This window comes from Astatotilapia calliptera, chromosome 8 (genome assembly GCF_900246225.1).
Source record: "Astatotilapia calliptera chromosome 8, fAstCal1.2, whole genome shotgun sequence".
Lineage (NCBI taxonomy): Eukaryota > Metazoa > Chordata > Actinopteri > Cichliformes > Cichlidae > Astatotilapia > Astatotilapia calliptera.
Window position 1 is genome coordinate 15,666,507 of NC_039309.1, and position 21,774 is coordinate 15,688,280.

The 21,774-nt window shown below is 40.7% G+C and overlaps 3 protein-coding genes across 4 annotated transcripts; 2 read left to right on the forward strand and 1 right to left on the reverse strand.

The window, feature by feature from the left end:
- Nucleotides 1-2,248: 2,248 nt before the first annotated feature.
- Nucleotides 2,249-7,209, reverse strand: faap100 (FA core complex associated protein 100). Of its 2 annotated transcripts, none has more exons than XM_026178941.1 (8): nucleotides 6,872-7,209; nucleotides 6,486-6,604; nucleotides 5,480-6,381; nucleotides 5,135-5,291; nucleotides 4,081-5,023; nucleotides 3,885-4,001; nucleotides 2,802-2,888; nucleotides 2,249-2,592 (listed from the first exon to the last, which is right to left on the reverse strand). In XM_026178941.1, exons 1-8 carry the CDS (start codon nucleotides 7,025-7,027, stop codon nucleotides 2,476-2,478), a joined length of 2,598 nt encoding a protein of 865 aa, XP_026034726.1. In that variant the 5' UTR covers nucleotides 7,028-7,209; the 3' UTR covers nucleotides 2,249-2,475. The 2 variants fall into 2 exon arrangements, with proteins under 2 accessions (XP_026034726.1, XP_026034725.1); XM_026178940.1 differs by having other exon boundaries at nucleotides 5,135-5,294.
- A 203-nt stretch (nucleotides 7,210-7,412) lies between these two features.
- Nucleotides 7,413-11,604, forward strand: birc5a (baculoviral IAP repeat containing 5a). The gene is made up of 4 exons (XM_026178982.1): nucleotides 7,413-7,681; nucleotides 10,336-10,445; nucleotides 10,987-11,104; nucleotides 11,283-11,604. Exons 1-4 carry the CDS (start codon nucleotides 7,574-7,576, stop codon nucleotides 11,373-11,375), a joined length of 429 nt encoding a protein of 142 aa, XP_026034767.1. The 5' UTR covers nucleotides 7,413-7,573; the 3' UTR covers nucleotides 11,376-11,604.
- A 45-nt stretch (nucleotides 11,605-11,649) lies between these two features.
- On the forward strand, nucleotides 11,650-19,911 carry tmem235b (transmembrane protein 235b). Its single transcript, XM_026178978.1, has 4 exons — nucleotides 11,650-12,325; nucleotides 12,416-12,496; nucleotides 12,597-12,734; nucleotides 19,299-19,911. Exons 1-4 carry the CDS (start codon nucleotides 12,148-12,150, stop codon nucleotides 19,526-19,528), a joined length of 627 nt encoding a protein of 208 aa, XP_026034763.1. The 5' UTR covers nucleotides 11,650-12,147; the 3' UTR covers nucleotides 19,529-19,911.
- The last annotated feature ends 1,863 nt before the right edge of the window (nucleotides 19,912-21,774 follow it).

Below are 21,774 nucleotides of genomic sequence, written 5' to 3' on the forward strand. Positions count from 1 at the left end.
AATGCGATGCAACAACATGACAAATACAATCCTGTAATCTACTTTATACTTCAAACAATCTGGAGGCATTTATTCAACTTCATGCAGAAGCTATTTCTGCATGTTAGTTTCAAGACTTCAAACTGTAACAGAATAATCATTATACTAATAATGATTAGGACTAGTCTGGTTAGGAGTCACCTTTTCATTATGATTGAACCTAAAAAAGAAGCCAGTGACACTAAGGCTTCACCTGTAGAAGTACTGTGTTACCTTACCTGCAGCAGGTGAGGGGAAAACAGCAGGACATGGTGCCTGATCCACTCACACAGAAAAACCTCTGTAATTTAAATATCTGCTAAGTGCTAAGTATTTTAGTTTCCAAATGTACATTTGTGTGCCTTTTTCTTGTGCTAGTCCTAGAGAAAAGTAAAATATAGAAATGACTGATCCATCCATTCTCTTCCACTCATCCAGTTCAGAGCCACAGGAGGCTGAAGCCTGAAGTGTGGGTACACCCTGGACAGATCAGAAATGATACAGACTAAGAAAAAATAAACAAAACAAGTTTTCAACATAATAAAAAAATGCAATCCTGTGCAGTCCTTTTAATTTTCTCTCTGTCTGGTCTACATTAAGAAAAATTAACCACTAAGATTCACTTCTTAGACTGAGTTCTTCATATCATAGCGCTCACAGCAAGGTCTACAAATGAGTAACTATGAAGTTATTAAAAATAATTGCATTTAAACTCAATTACTATTCTGCGGTTTGTATCCATTAGAAGTCTGTTTTATTGCAGTGATGTAAACTGTTTGTAATCACTGTACTGACTGTGTGAGTCTGTATATTAAAAACTCATCGGAGCTTTAAAACAGAAATTGCTCCATGTCTCGGGCAATTAAAGGGACAGTTAATGTAGATCGCTAATAACATTCAATGACTTGCATCTCCCTGACCAGGTTTAGGAAGCTTATCCATCACAAGAACATTCAGTCCCTGCAATTATTATAGTGTCAGTTAAAATGGCTGTGATTACCCATTTTATGTCCAAAATGTACAATCCATCGCAAAATGCTGAGAAAGGCATAGGCAACTTTTTCCTCAGACAACTTTCCACACATAAACATATCAGGAATGTGTTTTTTCTGCAGTGGATTAAATGATTGGCTGAAAACATAACGATACTGAAATCGATCAGTTGTCTGTTCCATGTTTATTCCATGTTCAAGCACAACGCATCAGATCCTACACTAAACAGAATATCTAACAGCCAATCACATGACAGAAACCCAGTGAATTTAGGTATGTAGACATGGTCAAGATGACCTGACAAAGTTCAAACCGAGTATCAGAAGGGGGAGGAAAGGTGATTTAAGTGACTTTGAATGTGCCGTGGTTGTTGGTGTCAGACAGGCTCCTCTGACTATCTTAAAAATTGTTGATCTACTGGTGCACAACCATCATTAGTGTTTACAGGGAAAGGTCTGAAAAATCGAAAATATCCAGTGTGCGGCAGTTCTCTAGGTGAAAATGCCTTCTTGATGTCAGACCAAACTGCTTTACCAACAACAAAATTAACTCAAATAACCACTCGTTACAACCAAGCTACGCAGAAGAGCATCTCTGAATGCACGGCAGACCTTGAAGAAGACGAACAGCAGAAGACGGCACCGGTGCCACTCCTGTCAGCTAGTTACAGGAAACTGACGCTGCAAATCACATGGACTCAACAAAATAGGGCAATATCAGGCTGGAAAGATGTTACCTGGTCTGATGAATGTGAATTTCTGCTGTGACATCTGGTAGAGTCAGAGTTTGGCTTAAGCAACATGAAAGCATGGAAGTTAAAAGAGGGGTTAATTAACCCAATCAACTAGCAAGGTGTGCCTAATAAAGTGTCCAATGTAGTGACTGTGTCACACACACACCTGAAATATCAGGAGACTGTAAAAATGCACCTGTAAGACAGTTCTGGAGCTTGTCAAATTATGTGGTCTTTATACAATTTTAAACCCATTATGAGCAAGCGCTTGGCAACAGTGGGAAGCAAAAACTCCCTTTTAACAGGAAGAAATCTCTGACACAGCCAGGCTCAGGGAGGAGCAGCCATCTGGGAAACTATACTTAGGGTTAAAGTAACATGCACAGTATTGTGTTGTTTTAAATGTACATTTTGCACCGAGTCCTGTTTGGAGGTTGTGTAGTAAAATATTAATACTTGGAAACTAAAACAGTTACATGAGTATAAACACAAACAGGAGCAAAGTTACAGAAATACTTCACTGAATTTATTGTCATGTGAAAAAACAAGAGAAACTTTATTATTAGACATCACCAAATTATAACCTCTTCAAAATCAAAATATACTGTAAAATGTCATATAGAAACCATCTTACAGTCTAAAGTATTACATGTGCTTTGCACTGTGAAAGGGCTGGCAGCAAAGTCAGATTACGCAACAACACCAAACAAGCGAGGGCAGCTGTGTAGGTGTTACACTATGAGCAGAGGATTTCGTCTGAGTTCTTGGTAAACACTGAGAAGCAGCCGATCTCTCTGCACTGTGGACACGACCTCACCAAAGGCTCCTGAGATCTGACTTTGCTGGATCTGTTAACGCACAGAGGACACATGAAACAAAAAACACAGACGAGCTTTAATCTTAACACACTTACAGACATCCCAAGCCCTCAAAAGCTCTAAAGTCTTGCTAATCAATTAATTGAACTAAGAGAAAATAGCTGGATAATTACGTGTATTTAATGATACGGAGGGCTTTGACATTAATGGGATTAATCGTCAAGCGCGGGCCCACTTACCTCGGCCCGCTGCAGCGCCCGTCTTAATCCTAAAATCTGGACATTCTTTGTAGAGGCGGCTTTCTCTGTGGCGCTCTGCAGCAGAGTCTGTGTCGAGGAGCAGAGGAAAAATTCAAACCTAAAGAATTTCAAGTAAAACAGGGACATGAAGCGTTGTTCTCAAGCCCAAAGACACGATAACGCTTCCTTTTAAACCGACCACACTGTTTGCAGCACACGTTAAAAGAATCGTCCCAGTTTCCATGTCATAGCACTGACTCGCAGCTCTCCTGCGAGTAGCTTAGTGTGTTTGTGAGGCTGGACGTCCTCCCTGATGCAGCCCTCCCCTCCCCTTCCCAAAGGTTTTGTGTCTCCTCCTGGAATCGAAGCGGGGGATCTTTCGCTTGTTAGGCTAACATGTGAACCACTGCACTAGGGAGCCGCTATTTTTACGCTCCTTCTATTTATGCCAATTCAAGTGGCTGGAAGGTGGAATGGCAAATTTGCACGTATCACAAAAGTCTAGCAGTATGTTCTGCATCAGTGGTGTCAAACATAAGACTCCAATCCGGCCCATCTAGACATGTTTGGCAAAGCTGAAAGAGGAGATAAATATTGAATTCTTGTGTCCATGGTAAAAGAAATAAAATAAAATAGGACATTTTCTGTGAATTAACAAAAACTATCTGCTTTATAATTGGAGAACAGTTGGGCCAATCAGCAACCAGAAGCTTTTCTGTTAATGTCTTACATTTTATCCCCTTATAGTCACACTGAAAGATTTCTTTCCTTTGCTACAGCAGCGTTTCCCTATCATGCAGAAAAACTGGGATAATATTGAAGTTGTACTTCTTTTTCTTATATTAGCATATCTCTGGGATTAAATGTGCAGTTAAACTACTTTACAATGACAGAAATGGGAGTTTGATTGGGCTGGCCCACTTAAGATCAAATAGTGTGGCCCTTGATGTGAAGTGAGTTTGACATCCCTGTTATACATCTGTACAGTTTTACATTAAAAAAGAAGAATGCAAAATATTCAAAATCTGCAACTACCTAAGTTTAGCCAGAAATTAGCTTATGTTATATAAGTGTGTTCTGGACCTGGATCCGGCGCAGCACAGCATGGTGCAGGCCACACACCGCTGCTAAAGATGAGCTCTCGATCTGAACCTCGATTGTAGCCTCCTTGTCTGTGCTCTCCTCCTCCCCCACGTTTATCTGGAGAATAAAGGAGCATTGACGATGAGGATATAAAACATACCAATATATGATTATATCATATTAGATAACGATTGACCTCTTTCACTGTCAGTTTCATTGCCGCTCCGTTTGGACCACGAGCGTGGGCCACTGAGGTGCTCAAAGCAATCTTGTCTCCTTGGCAACCCATCTTCACTCCTTCAGTATCTTCAGACAACAGTCGCTCAAGCAAAGACAGGCAGAGATCTTCGGGGTCTCGTATCGACTCTTTGGCATCCAAATTTGAACTCTTTTTTGGCTTCAGCGTATCCCTCACTATCTCTGATGACACCCATACGCTTGCTGAATACTTCTCAGGCTCAGGCTTTGCAGCACTTTCTCCTCCTCTGTTCGTTCTACCGCTGCACCTGAGCTGGCGCGAGCTTAAAAAGGTCTGGATGCTATCTGCTGCGGCGCTGCTGGGCTGAACTGTGGCCATCTTATGAGTAGCTGTGGGACTGTTTAGCTGCAGAGCATGCAGCCAGTCCACTGTCAGTGTGGACAGGGGCAAACTGATACAGCTGCTCTGCAAGCCTGCAAAGCTCGCCGCTACCTCCTCCTCTCCCAGAAGACTCGAGAGCGAGAAGATGAGCGAGCAGCTCACAGTCATGGGGAAAGATGCATCACCTGCAGCTGCGATAGGCAGAGACGCTTCGAATGTTTGCCCCGGACGGAGGTCGTGAAACGGGAATGAAAAATTAGTGGAGGAGCTTTCTCCTGCTGGGGAGGAAGAATAAGACAGAGGGGACACCGTAATGCTCAGCGTCCAGCCTCGTTCCAGGACAAATGGACTTGAATTATGCAGGAAACACACAAGGATCAAGGAGTCTTTCTGAAGCAGTCTGCTCCAGCTAGTCTCGAAATGACATCTGATTGGTTTCTCCTTAATTGGAAGATCAGTAGTTGTGTCTGCCATCAGCAGGAAACTGACGCTGACGGCGTGATTCAGAAGCCTCAGAAACTGGTTTTTGGATTTGATGACTGTTTTCAGCACTGATGCTCTATATGAAGAAAGCAAAAAAAAAAAAAAATCACATATATATTTACAGATCTTTGCTGTGTTTTATTTAAATGTCGTCTTTCACACCCGATCAAATACTTGACGGGCATACCTCTCACAAACATCCCCGATGGCAGACAGGAGGTCCCTGACACTGCGGGACACCTGTGTGGAAGGAAGCTTAGACGATCCTTCATCCACCCTCCCCGCAGGTAAGCAGATCCTCTGGAGCTGCCCTCTGGCAGACACTCCAAGCAGCTGTACATCACCTGCTGTGCATGAAGCATTTTTAGAGTTAGGAAAAATAGTTTGAGAGTTTAAATTAGAATACAAGACAGAATTACATGAGTGCACAACATGTAGAACCTGTGCATTTTCCTGTTTCCTAACTTGAAGAGCACATTGAAGCTGAACTTATAATAAATCCATTCAAAGTCAGCACGTCTATTCTGCTCACCCGCAGTGCTGCATGCAGGCTCAGCCAGGGCGATGACTCTGCACACATTTAAACTGCTGGGGCTCTGGAGGGCGGCCGCTGTCGTCCCAGATGTCTCTTCCCCTCTTTCTTTGCTTTCTCTCGCAAACGATCCCTCCGACAGATCCAGTCGGAGCAGATCTGCACCAGTGCTGTAGTAAAAACAGCTTTTATCCATGCAGCCGCACCATACAGGCCCTGGTACACACCGCTCAGTAAAAGCAGCCACAGCGCTTCCCCCCTCTGAGCCTGCCTTGTCAGTCTTGATCAGTGCCACTCTGCCTTGTTCGCCCGCCGCCACCAAGCACTGTGCGTGACCCGTTTCCGTGACAACAGATGCACCGACAAAACAGACCGGCTGCTCCAGGCTGTGCAGGACTCGAAGGCGCGATCCCGGGAGACGCAGAGGAAGGAAACACAGGCGCCCATCTGGCAGGCCGCAAAGGATGACTGGAGATTTGGCAAGGGCGGCTTCAACTCCAAATAACAGTTTGAAGAGGAGAGGCTCCAGGTGGAAGTGGTCTTGAGCTACAGTTGACTCTGCAGAAGCATTGGAGGAAGACGATGCCTCTACATCACCCGAATGGATGCAAATTAGCACAGAGCCCTTTCTTGGTCCTCTATTTGACTCAGCAGCGCCACAGTCCACAGCTGAGGCCACCGGCAGATGGAACGAGCCAAACTCCTTGTGGCTAGTAGACGCCGTTTGCTTTGGCGTTTTGTACAAAGTCAGCAGCCAGGAGGCATCTCTCTGGCAAAGGGTCAGGAGCACAGAGCCAACGAGGAGCAGAGATGACACTTCATCTGCTCCAACAACGAGACACTCTTGGGAGATTTTCAGTTCAGCTGGACTGGAGGATGCATCAGCTTGAGAGCTTTGATCCCTGCAGAGGAGAAATGTCATATTACATAAGAGCAATTTAGCAGAGTTGAAATAACAGCATTAATTAAAAAAGGTTTACTGAAATCTAACTATGAGGGTTCATACCTGTGTAGCAGAAACTGTAAGTTTACACGGTAAACTCCACTCCTGCATGCAACATAGATTAGCTGCTTGTCCTGGTTTCCAACCAGGTCATTAACAGCAGCAGGTAACAGGAGGACAGTCTGCAACAGCACAATACGAAGCAACACACAGTATGGTTAATCCAGAGATATGCCCTGCAGTGTAGCTTATGTCTTAGTATAGCTTAATATTTGATTGATATCTAGATTTATTAGTATCTTTTTTCCCCTAATATATCTCTAGTTAACTTTTTTGCTTTCTGACCCTTGTGGTGTTGTAACAAGTGACTTTCCCCAGTGTGGGATAAATAAAGTACATAGATCTATATCTATTTATCTGTGTCTGATACATGTAAATCGGATACTTGCCGTGATTTTCCTCTCACGTTTACTGAACACGTAGATCTCTTCAGTGCCAGTGCAGATTAAAACATCTGTTCCGAAACCACAGAGGATCTTCACTTTATAAGATCTTCCCGAAAACCCAAACTGTGCCCAAGTCTCGACAGCACACCGTCCCTCCATAACCTGGACCCGGGGGGAGAAGAAGAAGAAGCCGCTGAATGAGCATATGTCACGTTAAGCTCACTTTAATGGTACTATCAGCTCAGTGAGGGATGCTAATGTGAGGTTATGTGAACCGGTTGTTGACAGAGGATGTGACACTGTCTCACAAAGTTCCGCGCGTTGTGCTTTCGACCAATAAACGTAATGAACTACATTGCCCATGACCACAAAGCGGAAGTGGGACGCAAGTATAACGGATGCTTGAACTTAAGGTTGACTCGTGCTCACGTAGAAGGTAGAGAGTAATGAATGAGAGCAAGTTTTGTTTTGTTTTTTAAATAAAGTCGAGTCAAATTTTAAACGTAGTTTGAGCGCATTTGTCTAATAAATTTCCTTATTTTTTCTCTCGGTCAAGAACACATGATGGCGCTCTTGTGCTCATACGATTACCTAATATACACACGAAGAAGGTGGGCAACCAATCAAAACAGCCGAATTGAAGTGTCGTCGAAATTTGAAAAGGCTCTGTAGTTTAGCTCACGGGTTCGTGCGACAGTGAATACAATGGATCCATACAACGAGGAAAACATCAAAATGTATTTTTTTGAGAATAGGTTAAAAACTTATGGGGGGTGGCCATTCGACGAAGACTGCAAGTGCACGCCGGAAAACGTGAGTTAACGTTTAAACTGAGGTTGGAAACGGTGAGCGACGCCTTACTGTTGACATGCTAACAGTACAACAGCAGCTGGCGTGAAAGCAAAAAGAAAAGCGGCTCAGATGAAATACAATCTAGCTAAACTCTGGTTTAGCTGTAGATTTAAATGAAATACAAATCTTCTGACTCCCCATCTGTATGCCTAAATACACACTTGTTTTGGCTCCTAGTCCCTAAACCTAAATGTACTCAATTTACGACAAATTCTCACATTTAACGCGCTGAAACCGACACATTAACTGCAAGGATCTATTGTTTTCCTTGTTGATTCATCCGAGTTATTTTTTTTCCAATTAAAACTGCTTAAATTTAAATAGTAATGGACATGTAGTGATGGGCAGATGAAGCTTCACGAAGCACTGAAGCTCTTCGTCCAATTGGTTCACCCCAGTGCAAAGCTTCTTGAAGCTTCATTTGCTCTAGTAGGACACCTACTGGACGTAAAAATATTAGTTGGCATGAATTTGAAGAGTGTGGCCTTTTGCACACAGCCTGTAAATGTCAACAACAAAAGGAGTGTGTAAAACATGTATATTGTAGTGATGGAAGTATACTGTGTATATTTATACTGGCAGTATGGAAAATGATTATTTGGAAATGCTTAAAATGGAAATGATCATTTACTGTGAGGTGAGGTGTGGTTGAGGTGTGGACAGTGGTTGTGCTTTTGTAATGTTGAGGTATGGACAGCTACCCGTTCACATTTTATTCTATAAAAACTACATTTTCACTGCTTTTATGACCTTTTTAGTGGGGAGAACATAGCTAGGATTTAATGATTTAACAAATCTTTTAAATCCTTTGTCATCCACAATGCTAAATGGCTGGGAGTCCTCAATCACCATGCTAACCAGGTCTTCATCTATTTGAGATTGTTCTCCTGAGGAAAGACAATAAAGACAAAGCACAAATATAAAAATCACACACGTAACTTATTAGAATTGTAGAATATTGTTATATCATTTAGTAATGTTACTAATATTAGTAATATTATCATGACATTTGATGGCTCACCTGGTCTTGCTCCTCAATCGGCGTTACCCTTATTCTCATGCAAAGCTCTGTAGTGCCTAAGCATGGATGAGGTGTTGTTGTTATATCCCAGCTCCCTGGCACATAGCAAACACTTCACCTTGTACAAAAGTACAGACAGCTTAACATAAATTGTATTGCACCATCAGTATTATGAAAATACATCTTCTGTAGAAATTTACATACCTTGTTGGGAGGAATAAAATCAAAATGTTCCCACACAGGTGAGGACATCCTCCTCTTCTTAGCTGGCTCCATTCTCTCCTGACTTTCTCTCATAAACCTCCAAACTGTCTCCAAACTCTCACTAACCGCAACTCTCCATCAAACACCCACATTTTGAATGAAGTCTGAGGGGTTTATATCGCTGTCATATCTCGCGGCAAAGTTCGAACCACTTCACGAACCAGTCACCTGGTACAGCCGGGCAGCGAGGCTTCAGACGTCATCATTTTCAGCTCCTCCCATAAATGAGGCAAGCCTCGATACGCGCATCGCGGAAACGCCCCCTAAATTATTCGACACAAGCTTTGAAGCCTCGATACAGAACGTCACATCACTATGGACATGTACTGTCAATTTATTAGGTACAAGTTGCTACTATCGCGTTGGGCCCCCTTTTGCCTTCAAAGCTGTTTTAACTCTTCGTGGTACAGATTCAACCAAGTGCGGGAAACATTCAGAGATTTTGGTTCCTATTGACATGATAGCATATTTGTAGACTTCACATCCATGATGCATCCACCACATCCCAAAATCTCTCCACTGGATTGAGATCTGGTGACTGTGGAGGCCATTTGAGTACAGTGAACTCGCTGTCAAGCTCAAAAAAACAGCTTTACGCAATTCAAGCCTTGTGACATGGTGGGTTAGCCTTTTGGATGTAGCCATCAGTGGTTCTAAAGCGCTGGACATTGACAGGAACAATAATCAGTTGCCCGTGGTGTTGCCTAAATGACACTCAGTTGGTAGTAAAGGGCCCGAAGTCAGCCAAGAAGATATCCCACATACCTGAACTGTTGACAGGAGGCAGAAGGCTTCTATGTTGTTTATGCCAAATTCTGACACTGAGATCTGAATGCCACAACAGATACTGAGACTTTATAGCAGAGATTTTAATGAGCCTCTGCGAACTGCAACTCAGTTTCATGTTCTTAGCTGACAGGAGAGGCACCCAGTGTGGTCTTCTGCTGCTGGAGCCCATCTGCTTCAAGGTTCAATGTGTTGTGTGTTCGGAGATGCGCCTCTGCATACTACATTTGTAACGACTGGTTATTTGAGTTAATGCTGCTGTCAGTAGTTGTTGTTGTCATTATTATTTGTAGTAGTAGTGTTATGACAAAACAAATAGCTTATACAGTACAGTCTCAAAAGATTAATATAATGGAGTATGGAGCTCAATAACTTAAAGTCTAGATGACATACAATAAAGAAAAAATAAAGTGAGTAATAAATATATTAAATGACTCATTTTAATTAAATAAACCCGAGTGGTACGTGTGAAAAGCTCTATATGAAGTTTTTTTTTTTTTTTTTTTTTTTTCGTGCAACATGACATCTTCATTTATTCCTGCAGATGGCTAAAGCCGGCTTCATTCACACACCTTCAGAGAACAGCCCAGACATCGCCATGTGTTTCTTTTGCCTGAAAGAGCTGGAGGGCTGGGAGCCAGAGGATGACCCAGAGTAAGAGCACACATCACATTACTGGGCTCAGAAATAAAAAATAAACTGCCCAATAGTTGTTAATTTCTTCCATAAATTTAAGCCGTTCTTGTTTTTACAAGTCGTTAATAATGTCTCCAGCATGTCTTCAGTATTATTAAGCAAACTTCAAACATGTTGCCAAATTGGTGTCAAAGTTATTGCCAAGTGATTTTTGCTAACATTTTATGACAGCTCAGAACCATCTGTGCTCACCCTGGGTTATTTCCCCCTTTTTGGCTCACTCGTAATAAAAACATGCGAGCGATCCGGTGACACGAGTGTTTGGTGAGGCTTGGTGATTTATTTTTTTTTTTGTTTGTTTTTCTCCTCCAGTAACAGCTGTTGACTCCTATAAGCCTTTCCTTTAATGTGCGAGAGTTTGCCTGTGACCCCCGGTCCCCCATTTTGACTCTTATTGTCATAATTAACAAGACTTGTGTTTCAGTGGCATTATTTAGGAGTCTTTGTGACTACATGCCCACAGCTCTTTACTTTCCCATCTATCTCTTGTTTTTGCCAGAAAGGAGCACAAGTCTCATTCGCCATCCTGCCACTTCATTGCCCTGAAGAAAAAAGTGGAAGACCTGACTGTGGAGGAATTCTACAGATTGCAGAAAGAGAGGCACAAGTTCATCAATGTACGTTCTTTATAGGAAGTCACGAATCTGTTGTCTTGTGTAATAACAATTTATTAAATAGTTTTTTGGGATATGTCTGACGAGCGAACACTTTGCCGACTAGAATAATGTCTGCTAATTATTTCCATGACAACAAGGCCTTAATTACTGATCTGCAGTTGATCTTCTTTGCTCACAGAACAAATCTTGTAATGAGGCCATCACCAAGTTTGAAGAGGCAGCCAAACTGAGGCGAGCAGACATCATCAAGACGGCCATGGGAGAAGAGTGACACAGCGACAGATTCAGATGAATGACATGAGCTCGTTTGTGTATCTGAGAAAGATGGAGAGAATAATTGTAGCTGTCAGAATTATTGACTTGTTCCTCACCAAACTCATTTTTATGTTTCCTTTGTGTGCCTTCATGTCAAATTTTTTTAAAGTATGTGTTTTTATCTTTTAACACTTTCTGTTTTTATGTAATCTGATATCTAATAAATATTGGATTCTTTAACATAATTATTTATGGTGTCTTTAATATAGATGTAGTCTGTTAGAGCAACATGAATCCTCCACTCAAAAGGTCTGGCTGTATTTATAATGTATTTAGATTTGATTATATTTATATAAGCCTTTGCATCTCTAGCTTTCTCCATACCACAGCTTGAAATTGAGGTTAAAGTATTTTACTCAAACACAAATGAGTGCAGCCTCTTAACTCTCCGCTATTTGCTCCCTCCGTGTTTTGCGTAAACGTGTGCGTTTCAGTGTGAATCCGAGTCCCTCCCAGACAGGAGCTGCTGCTGCTCAGGCAGGTTCTTATCTCTTTGTTACTGTGTGATCATTCATTAATTGAGAACGGAAATGAATATCGATTCCCCTTAACAATTTGATTAGTCAATTGGAAAGATTTTGGGGAGGGATATTTTTTCCTGATTACTTAGCCGGCGGTGATGAGTGCGTAAAAGCACTCCAAAGCACACTCGACAGCAGAAGACCTCCGTTACGCATGAGCTGAAGCCACCGAGTTTCACGCGTGTCTCAAACCTTAACCTGTCCAAGATGAAGGTATCTTTTGGCGCTTTCGTTATCGCAGCTGGCATCTGCGGGATGCTAAGCTTTGCCTTTTTGGCCACTTCCCTCGGCACCGATTATTGGTACATTATAGAAATGAATCCCATGAATGTCAGCGACTTTGAGAACATGAGTTCCCACTCGGGACTGTGGAGCATCAACGAAGGTAGGCTGCCACTTTTCTTAACTTTTGCCTCTAAATGCTGAGATCTAAACCCTCAACCAACATCACCGTGTTGTTAAATGTGATATTCAGGTGGGAAGATGCACACGGGCTCTATCGACTCGTTCACAGTTGACTACTCCGGGGTCTCCGATACCGAGCTGCGCATGCTGAGTGAGTCCAGAAACACCACCAGCTTTTCTGCTAATGAACTTTCACTGTCAAGGCAGCTATAACTCCGCTGATGCTCCATAATCCATCTGTTTCTACCCAGACATGCACAGTGCAATTGTGGTGATGCTTCCCCTCAGCCTGGTTCTGTTGCTCTTTGGAGGCATCTGTGGATTGGTCAGCTCCCTGGCTCGTAGCCCGATCCTCCTCACCGGCACGGCGTCGTACTTCTTCATCTGCAGTAAGTTCGGGTTCACTTTATTTACTCTGATCTGTTTAACCTTAGACCCACGAAGATCGGTCCGGATGTCCAGCTCTGAGTATTGAATACGCGTGAGGTCAGCCGCTTTGTGAGGGCACTGCGGTGTGTGAAAACGGAAAACACTTAGTTGCTAAGGGCTTTAGTGCATCCATTTACCCTCCATTCAATTCTGATCCATTAAAACACAATTGCCACAGGCCAGTGTGGCCAGAGAGCTCTATCCGAAAGAGACTGCGCAATCAATCACCCAAACGTGTCCGTCTAACACTTTGTACTTTTTATATAGTCTGTAATTTCACATCGTGTTTATTGGGCATCATGAGACCTGCACATGAGTCAGTTAGACCACAGAAGTATTACAAATATAGGTCATGACTCATATGTGGCACACGTAAATGGACTACAAGCAGATATGGGTTTTAAGAAATCTACTTTCAATGAGAATTTTATATTGCAGTTGTCATTATTTTCATAAACACTGTATTATGCAGTAAATTCGGACTATAGAAATTCTTTCATTCATACATGAAATGCATCGCATTTGGAATTAAGTAAAAACTACATGTAACCATATGTTGACGATGATACGTATCATCGTCAACATATGGTTACATGTAGTTTACATGTAGTTTACATGTAGATAATTTTTTGGGGAGAGCAGTACTGCTCTCCCCAAAAAATTATCTTTAAGCAAAACTTCACTCCAGAAATGTAAGCTGTCTTAATAACGACACAGCATTACTTAGGGAATCGTTTTGATTGACTTGTGATTATTAACTCTGCAACATTTATTAATAATTAACTTCTGACAGGAGGGGAAAATATGAATTAGTGTGCTGTTATTAAGGAATCGCAGTGGTTTTGTAACAGCATGTCTGTGTACAACCATGGCCATTTCATTAGGCACAAATTGCTAGTACTGCGTTGCACCTCATTATGCCTTCAGAGCACAGATTCAACAATGTGCTGGAAACATTTCTCTGAGATTTTTGGTCCATGTTAACATGACAGCATCACAAAGTTGCTGCAGATTTGTTGGCTGCACTTCCATGATGAGACTCTCCTGTTCCACCACATCCCAAAGGTGCTCTATTGGATTGAGATCTGCTGAGTGTGGAGGCCATTTGAGTACAGTGAAGTCACTGTCATGTTTGAGAAAACAGTTTGAGATAATTTGAGCTTTGTGACATGATGCGTTATCCTGCTGGAAGCAGCCAATAGAAGATGGGTACACTGTGATCATGCCAAAAACAAAAAATGATCCAGACAACATTACACCAACAGCAGCAGCCTGAACCACTGCTACAATCTCTGTAAACCTTGGAGATGGTTGTGAATGAAAATCCCAGCAGATCAGCAGTTTTCTGAACCAGCTGCTCTGGCAACAACAACTATGCCACATTCAAAGTGACTTAAATCACCTTTCTGATGCTCAGCTTGAACTTCAGCAGGTCGTCTTGACCATGTCTCCATGCAGTGTGCATCAGGTTGCTGTTACATGACCAGATAATTAGGTCTTCTCTGCTTACTGTGGGTCTTTTGCATCCTCTTCATCAGCCCCTCAATCAACCGACTCCTCCGCTAACAAGCATTTGAAGAGGCTTACCTAACAAAATGGCCAATGACTGTATGAATTACACAGATTAAAGGTCAGGCTGCCTCTTTTAGCACACATCTTTCGATTTTGCTCCCCTAAACTACTGTTCCTGCTTCAAATTCAGCACATCTTAAATTTTAAAGCTTTATAATTCAACTTCAGTGGGTTTGCTGAAATTGATATGTTCTCATCGCATCATTAATCAGTGAGGACCGTTTGCCTCAAAAAGATGGCCGGAGCAAACTAGCATGTGTTAAGACACCCCAGTTGTGAAAGAGACAAACAAGACGAAGATAATATTCCAAATGTTTCAGCCGCCATGTAAAATGTTGAACCTGGTTATCTGATCCAAATTCAGAACATGATCTGAGTAAGAATAGCTTAGTTAGAGCTGAATTACTCATTTGACTTTTGAATTAAACAGTTACAGACCACAGAGCTGTTTCTTTTTGGTGTGTATTGAATCTGTGCCGGGCGATAACAGAAAAAACTGAAAAACTAAAAAACAGGAAACTGTAATAAAAGTGGCATTCAGGTCACAACTAAGACAGAAAGTGTTAAGATGTCATGTATCATGCACCTACAGTGATTATTAGTTTAGTAGCTCAAAAAGCTGTAAATGTGAAATAGTTAGATTACTGTTAATGCCATTCTCTTAATCTAGCTATTTCCAGTAATTAAGTTATTATTGTCTGCATAAACCTAGCGCCTGAGCTTCTGGATCTCCTGGGCGCTTTTCTGCCAACGCCTTATGACCTCCATAAATGGGACCTTGTGATAGACAAACACATACTTAAACAGACTCTTCATAGTCTCACTTTAACAAGCAGCACATGGTTAAGTGTGGAATAAAATAAAGTCTTGAATTAGATTGGAGTCATCTTGTGAACTTGTTGACTGTTGGACTTTTTAAAAGACCTCAGCCTCCGAGCCGGGCATTTCTTAATCTCTCTCGACTTTGCCACTCTGCTCTGTCGTTGGGCGCTCTGCTGCTCTTAGTTGTAAGCATTTAATTAACTTTTAATGTCGGAGTATTTTTAGAGTTAGCCCATTAGTAAGCGTGCAGTGCATTTATGAACACGATTGTAACGTAGTGTGATGAGGAAGACAACAAGAGTTTTGCTATATTACAGGATGAAGTCTTTAATTGTTCATTTGCACAACACAACCAAAATTAAAATTACCAACGGCTAATATTGGTTATCTCAGTGCAGCGTTCTCCTGAGAAGCCTCGGGCCTTGGCATTCGTGCAGATGTTTACATTAACCGCCCACTTTAACATTGTTCCAGACTGAGCACACACACCCCCATGGCAACGGCGCTTCAGTGCTGGATACAAACCGTGTTTATGAGTAAATAACTATGAATGGCATTCTGTTGCTGTCTGATTTGCAGTGCCTGAATGTGACATTAAAACAAATGCTTCAGCAGCAGAAGAGGGGTTAAAAACAGAAACATTTCTGTAGTAAGTCTTGACCCACTCTTAATATTTTGCATCCAAGCATTCACACTTTCTTGTCATTTTTTTAAAAAGTGGTCGTGAGCAACAGTTCTTGAGGCTTTCTGAAGGCCTTTCAAAGTTTTTCTTTGGACATTGACAGCTTTTTCACTCATTTTCAGTCCGATCCTCGTAACTTCAAAATTTCAGGGGAATGTTTTTTATCTGTTAAGCCACATAACACTGATCTATGAATCATTCAAGCATAAAAACATACTTAACTGAGACAGTGTTGTGGCTACAAATAAACAACAATTTAACAAGAAACTTTTGTTCCAGTTTCTGTTAAATCTAGCTGAACCAATGAAAAATGGAGAAGGAAATGCAGTTTGTGGTATTTTTGTGATTCACAGAGAGCTATTAGCTAAAAACTTGGCCTATCTCAGCGTGGTTTGCAGTGTGTCCTTAAAAAATTCAAAAACTGGACAAGTGGAGGTTTGTATCTGACCCTTGATGAAGCCTCATCAGAAATGAGCTCAATGTAAGGGTGGCTGTCAAGAAATCATTCTTAAGTTAGAAAAACAAGAAAAACGGTTGGGATGAATTTCAGCCATTGGTTAAAATCATCAATCTGTTTGGTGGAGGTCAGGATAGAGGTACAACAGTGAGTGTCCATAGCGATCTGTAAAACATGATGGTTTGGAGCTGCATTTCAGCTAGTCGTGTTCAGGATCTTTTTAAAACTGATGGAATTCTAAATGCAAAAATGTATCATCAGCTTTTGATCCACCATCTGGAAAACATCTTAATTAGAAATGGGTTCATTTTTCAGCATGACAATAATCCCAAACACCCCAGCAAATGTCAATAGTTTCCATGTGTTCATTCAATCAGTAGGCCTGAAACATTAATGAAACTTCTTAGTTCAGAAAGAGCTTTAAGGATCACTCCTAGAAGCCTTTCAAGGGGCAAAAAGCTGCTTAAGGGTTATGTTGAAGTGATCGTATCAAATATTGACTTTCATTTCAACTCATTAGAATTGTACCAACTCTGTTTTTGCTTTATTTACTGCATTTCTATATGTCTTTGCAGATGTTTCGATACATCTCTGCAACTATTTTACCATTTTTGTAGCAATCTCTAAAGAAATGAAAAGTCCCTCAAGACTTTAGTAGCTGTTTCTTTTCAATAAATCCCCCGATTTGTAAGATGGCAAATAAAAGTGGTTATTTGAGCAGATACTAGTGTTATTACGTTGTTATTACTCATTTTTGCACAATCAGTTGGTGAATATTTGGTCTAATGTCTGTAAAAAAAAAAAAAAAAATTCAAGACAGTCTATTAATCTCTTAAGATATCGAACAAAAGAAGCGAACCAACTTGACATTAAGATGCCTATTCTAACTAAATCTAATCTAAACTTCAGTGACACTCACGTCCTGTTACAGGATATAATGAAAAGCGATAGTTTTTACACTGAATAAAATATATCTTTGATTTGATTTCTTTATTTCTATTTTTTTATTTATTCTTTTAGCTGTCTGCTCAATCATTAAAACTGATTACACACCTGATGAAAAATTATTCCATTACTTGACTTCCTTATCTCTATTATGGTAAAAGTTGTCTTTCCTATATGCGCTGCAGTTCAATCATTTCCTGTCTCTCTATTTGTTTCTTGGCAAAGTGCATAAAAATGAGGCGTCAGATGCGGTTTCCTCATCATATTCCTAGTTTGTTGCACCTTGGGGTGTAATTGTAATAAAATCTTTATTAGTCCCGCCCTGGGTAGCTTCATTTGCATCCCCTTAAAACCAGTAGCAAGCTGTCAGAATTAAAAGGGTTTCCAATAGCAACACTGTGGAACAGTGTGTGTGTGTGTGTGGGTGTGTGTGTCTCAGTCTAGTCTCTGATGAGTAGAATAACAGACAATCCATGCGTCAGTGCTGTTCCTGTCTCTCATAATATGAGATTCTGGGCAGCTTCATGAGTTACCGTTCTCAGCTCTCAGCACAGAGCTCTGACTAGAACACATTTCCGCTTCAGAATTGCTGGAGTACGATGCCAGCTTGTGCAGGTGTTTGCTTCTAAAATGCTATCCTCCTCAACAGGGTATATAATTTATTGTCACCTCTAAACCTGGAACCAAACTAATAGCAGATCCAAATAAGGATTTCCTTTATCTATCTCGCCCAGAACCCTGATACAGGATCCAGGTTTGGTGAAAACTCTGAGTTTGTTAAACTTGAGATCGAGGAAAATGCAAAGCTTTCAGTTCCATAAAGGAAGCCAACTTAAATCCCAGGTTATCTATTGAGCTAAAAGTCTGGGTTTAATCTGTCTCCTCTCCTCCTGCTACGTCTGAACTTTCTGTTTCATTTCCTAATTCATACAGTCGATATCACAGCTCCTATTTGCTTTGCAGAGACTGAGCTCTTTACAAGCACTGAAATGTCAGTTAGATGTTAACATAACTTTTATAATAAGGGCAGAGAAATTGGGAATTTATTATCAGCTCAGAATAAAACTCATAAAACTAATCAGTATGACGATTTAGACAAAAAGGCCTCTCAGTAATAATCAATCATTTTTCATGTCATAATTGGCCACACTGATGAAAACATTTTGTTGGAGAAAATGTTAAGTGAATGTGACACTAAATCTGGACAAAAAGTAACCACCCCTCATTCATCTAAGTTATTTTTTTGCTTCTAAGAAGCAAAAAATGGTTTTGAGCAATCTTTTTCAAAACCAGTTGAATGTAATTTGTTCCCATTACTTTAGTCAATCTACAAAAAAATGCCAACGATAACACTCTCTGACAGACATAAAATAGTATTTTTGCACCGACGAGGTGATTCTGAAAGAGCTATTAGCCAAAAATTCAGCATGTCTGAGAACGGTGTGTAGTGTTTCCAGTTTAAGTGGGGGACAAAAGAAGTAGTGTTAGGACTAAAAAACTATTTTCAGCTGATTCAATTTTCAATTCAATGCAGTTTTATTTATAAATATACAAATCACAACAACAGTTACCTCAAAGTATTTTATACTGTAATGTAAAGACCCTAAAATAATACAGAGAAAATGTCAACAATCAGACCCTCTATGAGCAAGCACATGGCAATAGTGCGAAGAAAAAACTCCCTTTAAACAGGAAGAAACTTTCAGCAGAACCAGGCTCAGGGAGGAGCAGCCAACTGCCACGACCAGTTGGGGGTGAGGGGAGGAAGATGGGACAAACTACATTCTGTGAAAGAGAGTCAGAAATTAATAATAACTATAATGAATAAATGCAGAGTGGTGTAAAGCCACATATTGTGAAAAGAGGTGAGTGAAGAAACACTTACTGCAGCATGGGAAGCCCCCAGCAGCCAAAACAAAGGGAGGATTCAGAGTTCCCTGATCCAGCTCTAACTATATACTTTAAATATACCAGTTTTGACTGCTTTGAATCTGAAGACCCTGAACTTACTTGCCTCTTCCTGTGTGTATATGTGTGAATCTCCAGGTCTGCTGACTATGTGCGGCGCCAGTCTCTACATCATTTACTCGAACCAGGCACTGGCTGAGACTGAGAGGCTGGTGGGTCAGGAGGGTCTGGCCTACATTCACACGTCTTTCGGCTGGTCCTTCGGTCTAGCCTGGCTCTCCTACGGCCTGGAGCTCCTCACTGGAGTACTGTTGCTTACAGCTGCACAAATGGCCAAGCTCCAGCACACCAGTCCCATCATGGCCTAACATAATCAGTGCAGTGGGCCTATGGTGTTCTAGATGAGAACTGAACTGTGTGTGAATACTAGAGAAAGGAAAGGATGACGATGCGGTGTGATTCTACCTTCACACAGACTCCAAAGGCTATCATAAAAATTGATGTGGAGCGAACTGTTTTATGGATCTATTTTCCTTCAGTTTGGGCAGTTCTGACTTTCTGACGATGAGGTCCAAGTAAGGAGGCGGATTTATACTGTCAATTACATTTGACCAATGACGCCCTCTTGTGGTGGGGGTTGAATTTGCACCTCATACACGGAGTGTATCTGTTGATCATACTGTTGTGCCAAACTAAACTGACAAGCTTTCAATTCACTATAATATAATGTTTCTTTAACTTATCTCATATGAGTCGCTTTGTTTGTTATATATATATATATATATATATATATATATATATATATGAGAGAGAGACTTTTGTCATGCAGATTAATTTGATGAAAAGTGAAACCGTTTTTTTCAGTAAGTCTCATGTGTTGTTTAACACTGTTCTACATAAGTTACACGTTTTTGTATTAGTGTTCAGTGCGACTACAACACTGAGCCAACTTGCTGTCCCATTTCTCATGTTCTTTTGGTATCTCTGTAACAAATTTTAAATCCAATGCAAAGTTTATTGCATAATTAATCTCGTGTCAGTATGAAATTAACTACATGGAAAATAAATAGATACACTTAAACCAAGTTTTGCTGTTATAATAACTATTTTCTAGTAGTTTTTAACCCAAAAAATCAAAAAGGGGCCAGAGAAAGGTAACACAAGTATGTCAGTCCTTCTAATAAGTGTAAATGACTACTCTGCAGTGGACTATTAATTATCATAATTTTGTACTTTAATTTTCCATTGTCATTAGAACACATCACATTAATGAAATTATGAGCAAAAAATAATTAAATCTCTTTCCTTTTATTGTTAATTTTATTGCCAGCCAATAGAACAATTGTGAAGTGGTTCAAAGAGGCTCAAAAACTACAGTCATGTGGAAAAGAAAGTACAGAAAGAAAGAAACAGTCATATGGACAATGAACAGGTACAACATTACCTCTTAAATTCAAATTAATACGGTAGCAGCCAGGCGCTGGTGCTCAAATCCACTTGATTAATTTATCATCAGTGTCAGCATCTCTATAAAAGCAGATGTTTTGGCAGTTTGCTGGTCTGGAGCATTTGAGTATTTGTTAAAACGATTCCACAATCTTCACAAGAATGAACGTCCCAGCAAAAGGGCATCAGACCATTCAATGCTTATAGAAAAAAAAAACCCTGAGCGATATCTCAGACTCTACAGGCCTCGGTTAGCATGTCAAATGTTCACGTTTATAACAGCACAATTATAAAAATACTGAACAAGTACTGATGTTTGTTTGTTTTTTTAAAGGATTGGCAGAAGAACATAGCATCGCAATTTAGGTTTGTAGAGTTGCATGTGAACAAACTACAAGACTTCTGGAAGCATGTTCTTTGGACAAAGAAGACAAGGATGGAGATGTTTGGTGGAAACCAAACACACTATATCAGCCAAACACCTCATACTAACGATTAAGCCTGGTGAGCATTAGAGATGTGATCGTTTGGGCTTGTTTTTACCCACAAAAGCTGCACACCTCGCAGTATCAACACAATCACAAACTCCTCTGTATACTGAAGGATTCTAGACTTAAGTGTCTATTCAGGTCGAGATGAATCCATGCTTTTTATGCTGTTTACACCAAATTCTTACCTTGCAATCTGAGTGTCGCAGCAGAAACTGAGACTAAACAGACCAGGTTACTTTTTCCAGTCCTCTACTGTGCAATTTTTGTGAGCCTGTGTGAAATGTAGCCTCAATTTTCTGCTCATTTGCTTTGAGGTTCGACAAAGTTATTGTCTCAAAGTGATGCTGAAAAACTAGATGATGCATTTGTTACTTTAAGGCTTGACTATTGTAAATCATTATTATCTAGTTACTCTAAAAGCTCCCTGAAAAGTCTTCATTTCATCCAGAACACTCCTGCAAGAAGACTAACTGGAACTCGAAAGGTTTCCACGTTACCATGGTAAGCCTCTCTGTTTCTGGTTCCCTGTTAAATTCAGATTTTTAAAAATCTTTCTCCAAACATACAAAATCTTTATTGATTAAATGTTAAATACCTCATAGTACCTTATTATCTGAACAGAGCACTTTGCTCTCACACTGCAGGCTTAGTTGTAGTCCCAAGGATATTTAGAAGTA

Bases quoted from the DNA above. Each gene is read 5' to 3' on its own strand.
- faap100 (XM_026178940.1), bottom strand. From the start codon at position 7,027: ATGGAGGGACGGTGTGCTGTCGAGACTTGGGCACAGTTTGGGTTTTCG. The intron at 5,295-5,479 runs GTGAGCAGAATA...CTTCATGCACAG, and splicing joins GCCTGCATGCAGCACTGCGG to CAGGTGATGTACAGCTGCTT. The intron at 5,024-5,134 runs GTATGCCCGTCA...TTCTTCATATAG, and splicing joins ATCGGGGATGTTTGTGAGAG to AGCATCAGTGCTGAAAACAG.
- birc5a (XM_026178982.1), top strand. From the start codon at position 7,574: ATGGATCCATACAACGAGGAAAACATCAAAATGTATTTTTTTGAGAAT. The intron at 10,446-10,986 runs GTAAGAGCACAC...TGTTTTTGCCAG, and splicing joins GAGCCAGAGGATGACCCAGA to AAAGGAGCACAAGTCTCATT. The intron at 11,105-11,282 runs GTACGTTCTTTA...CTTTGCTCACAG, and splicing joins AGAGGCACAAGTTCATCAAT to AACAAATCTTGTAATGAGGC.
- tmem235b (XM_026178978.1), top strand. From the start codon at position 12,148: ATGAAGGTATCTTTTGGCGCTTTCGTTATCGCAGCTGGCATCTGCGGG. The intron at 12,326-12,415 runs GTAGGCTGCCAC...TGTGATATTCAG, and splicing joins ACTGTGGAGCATCAACGAAG to GTGGGAAGATGCACACGGGC. The intron at 12,497-12,596 runs GTGAGTCCAGAA...GTTTCTACCCAG, and splicing joins TACCGAGCTGCGCATGCTGA to ACATGCACAGTGCAATTGTG.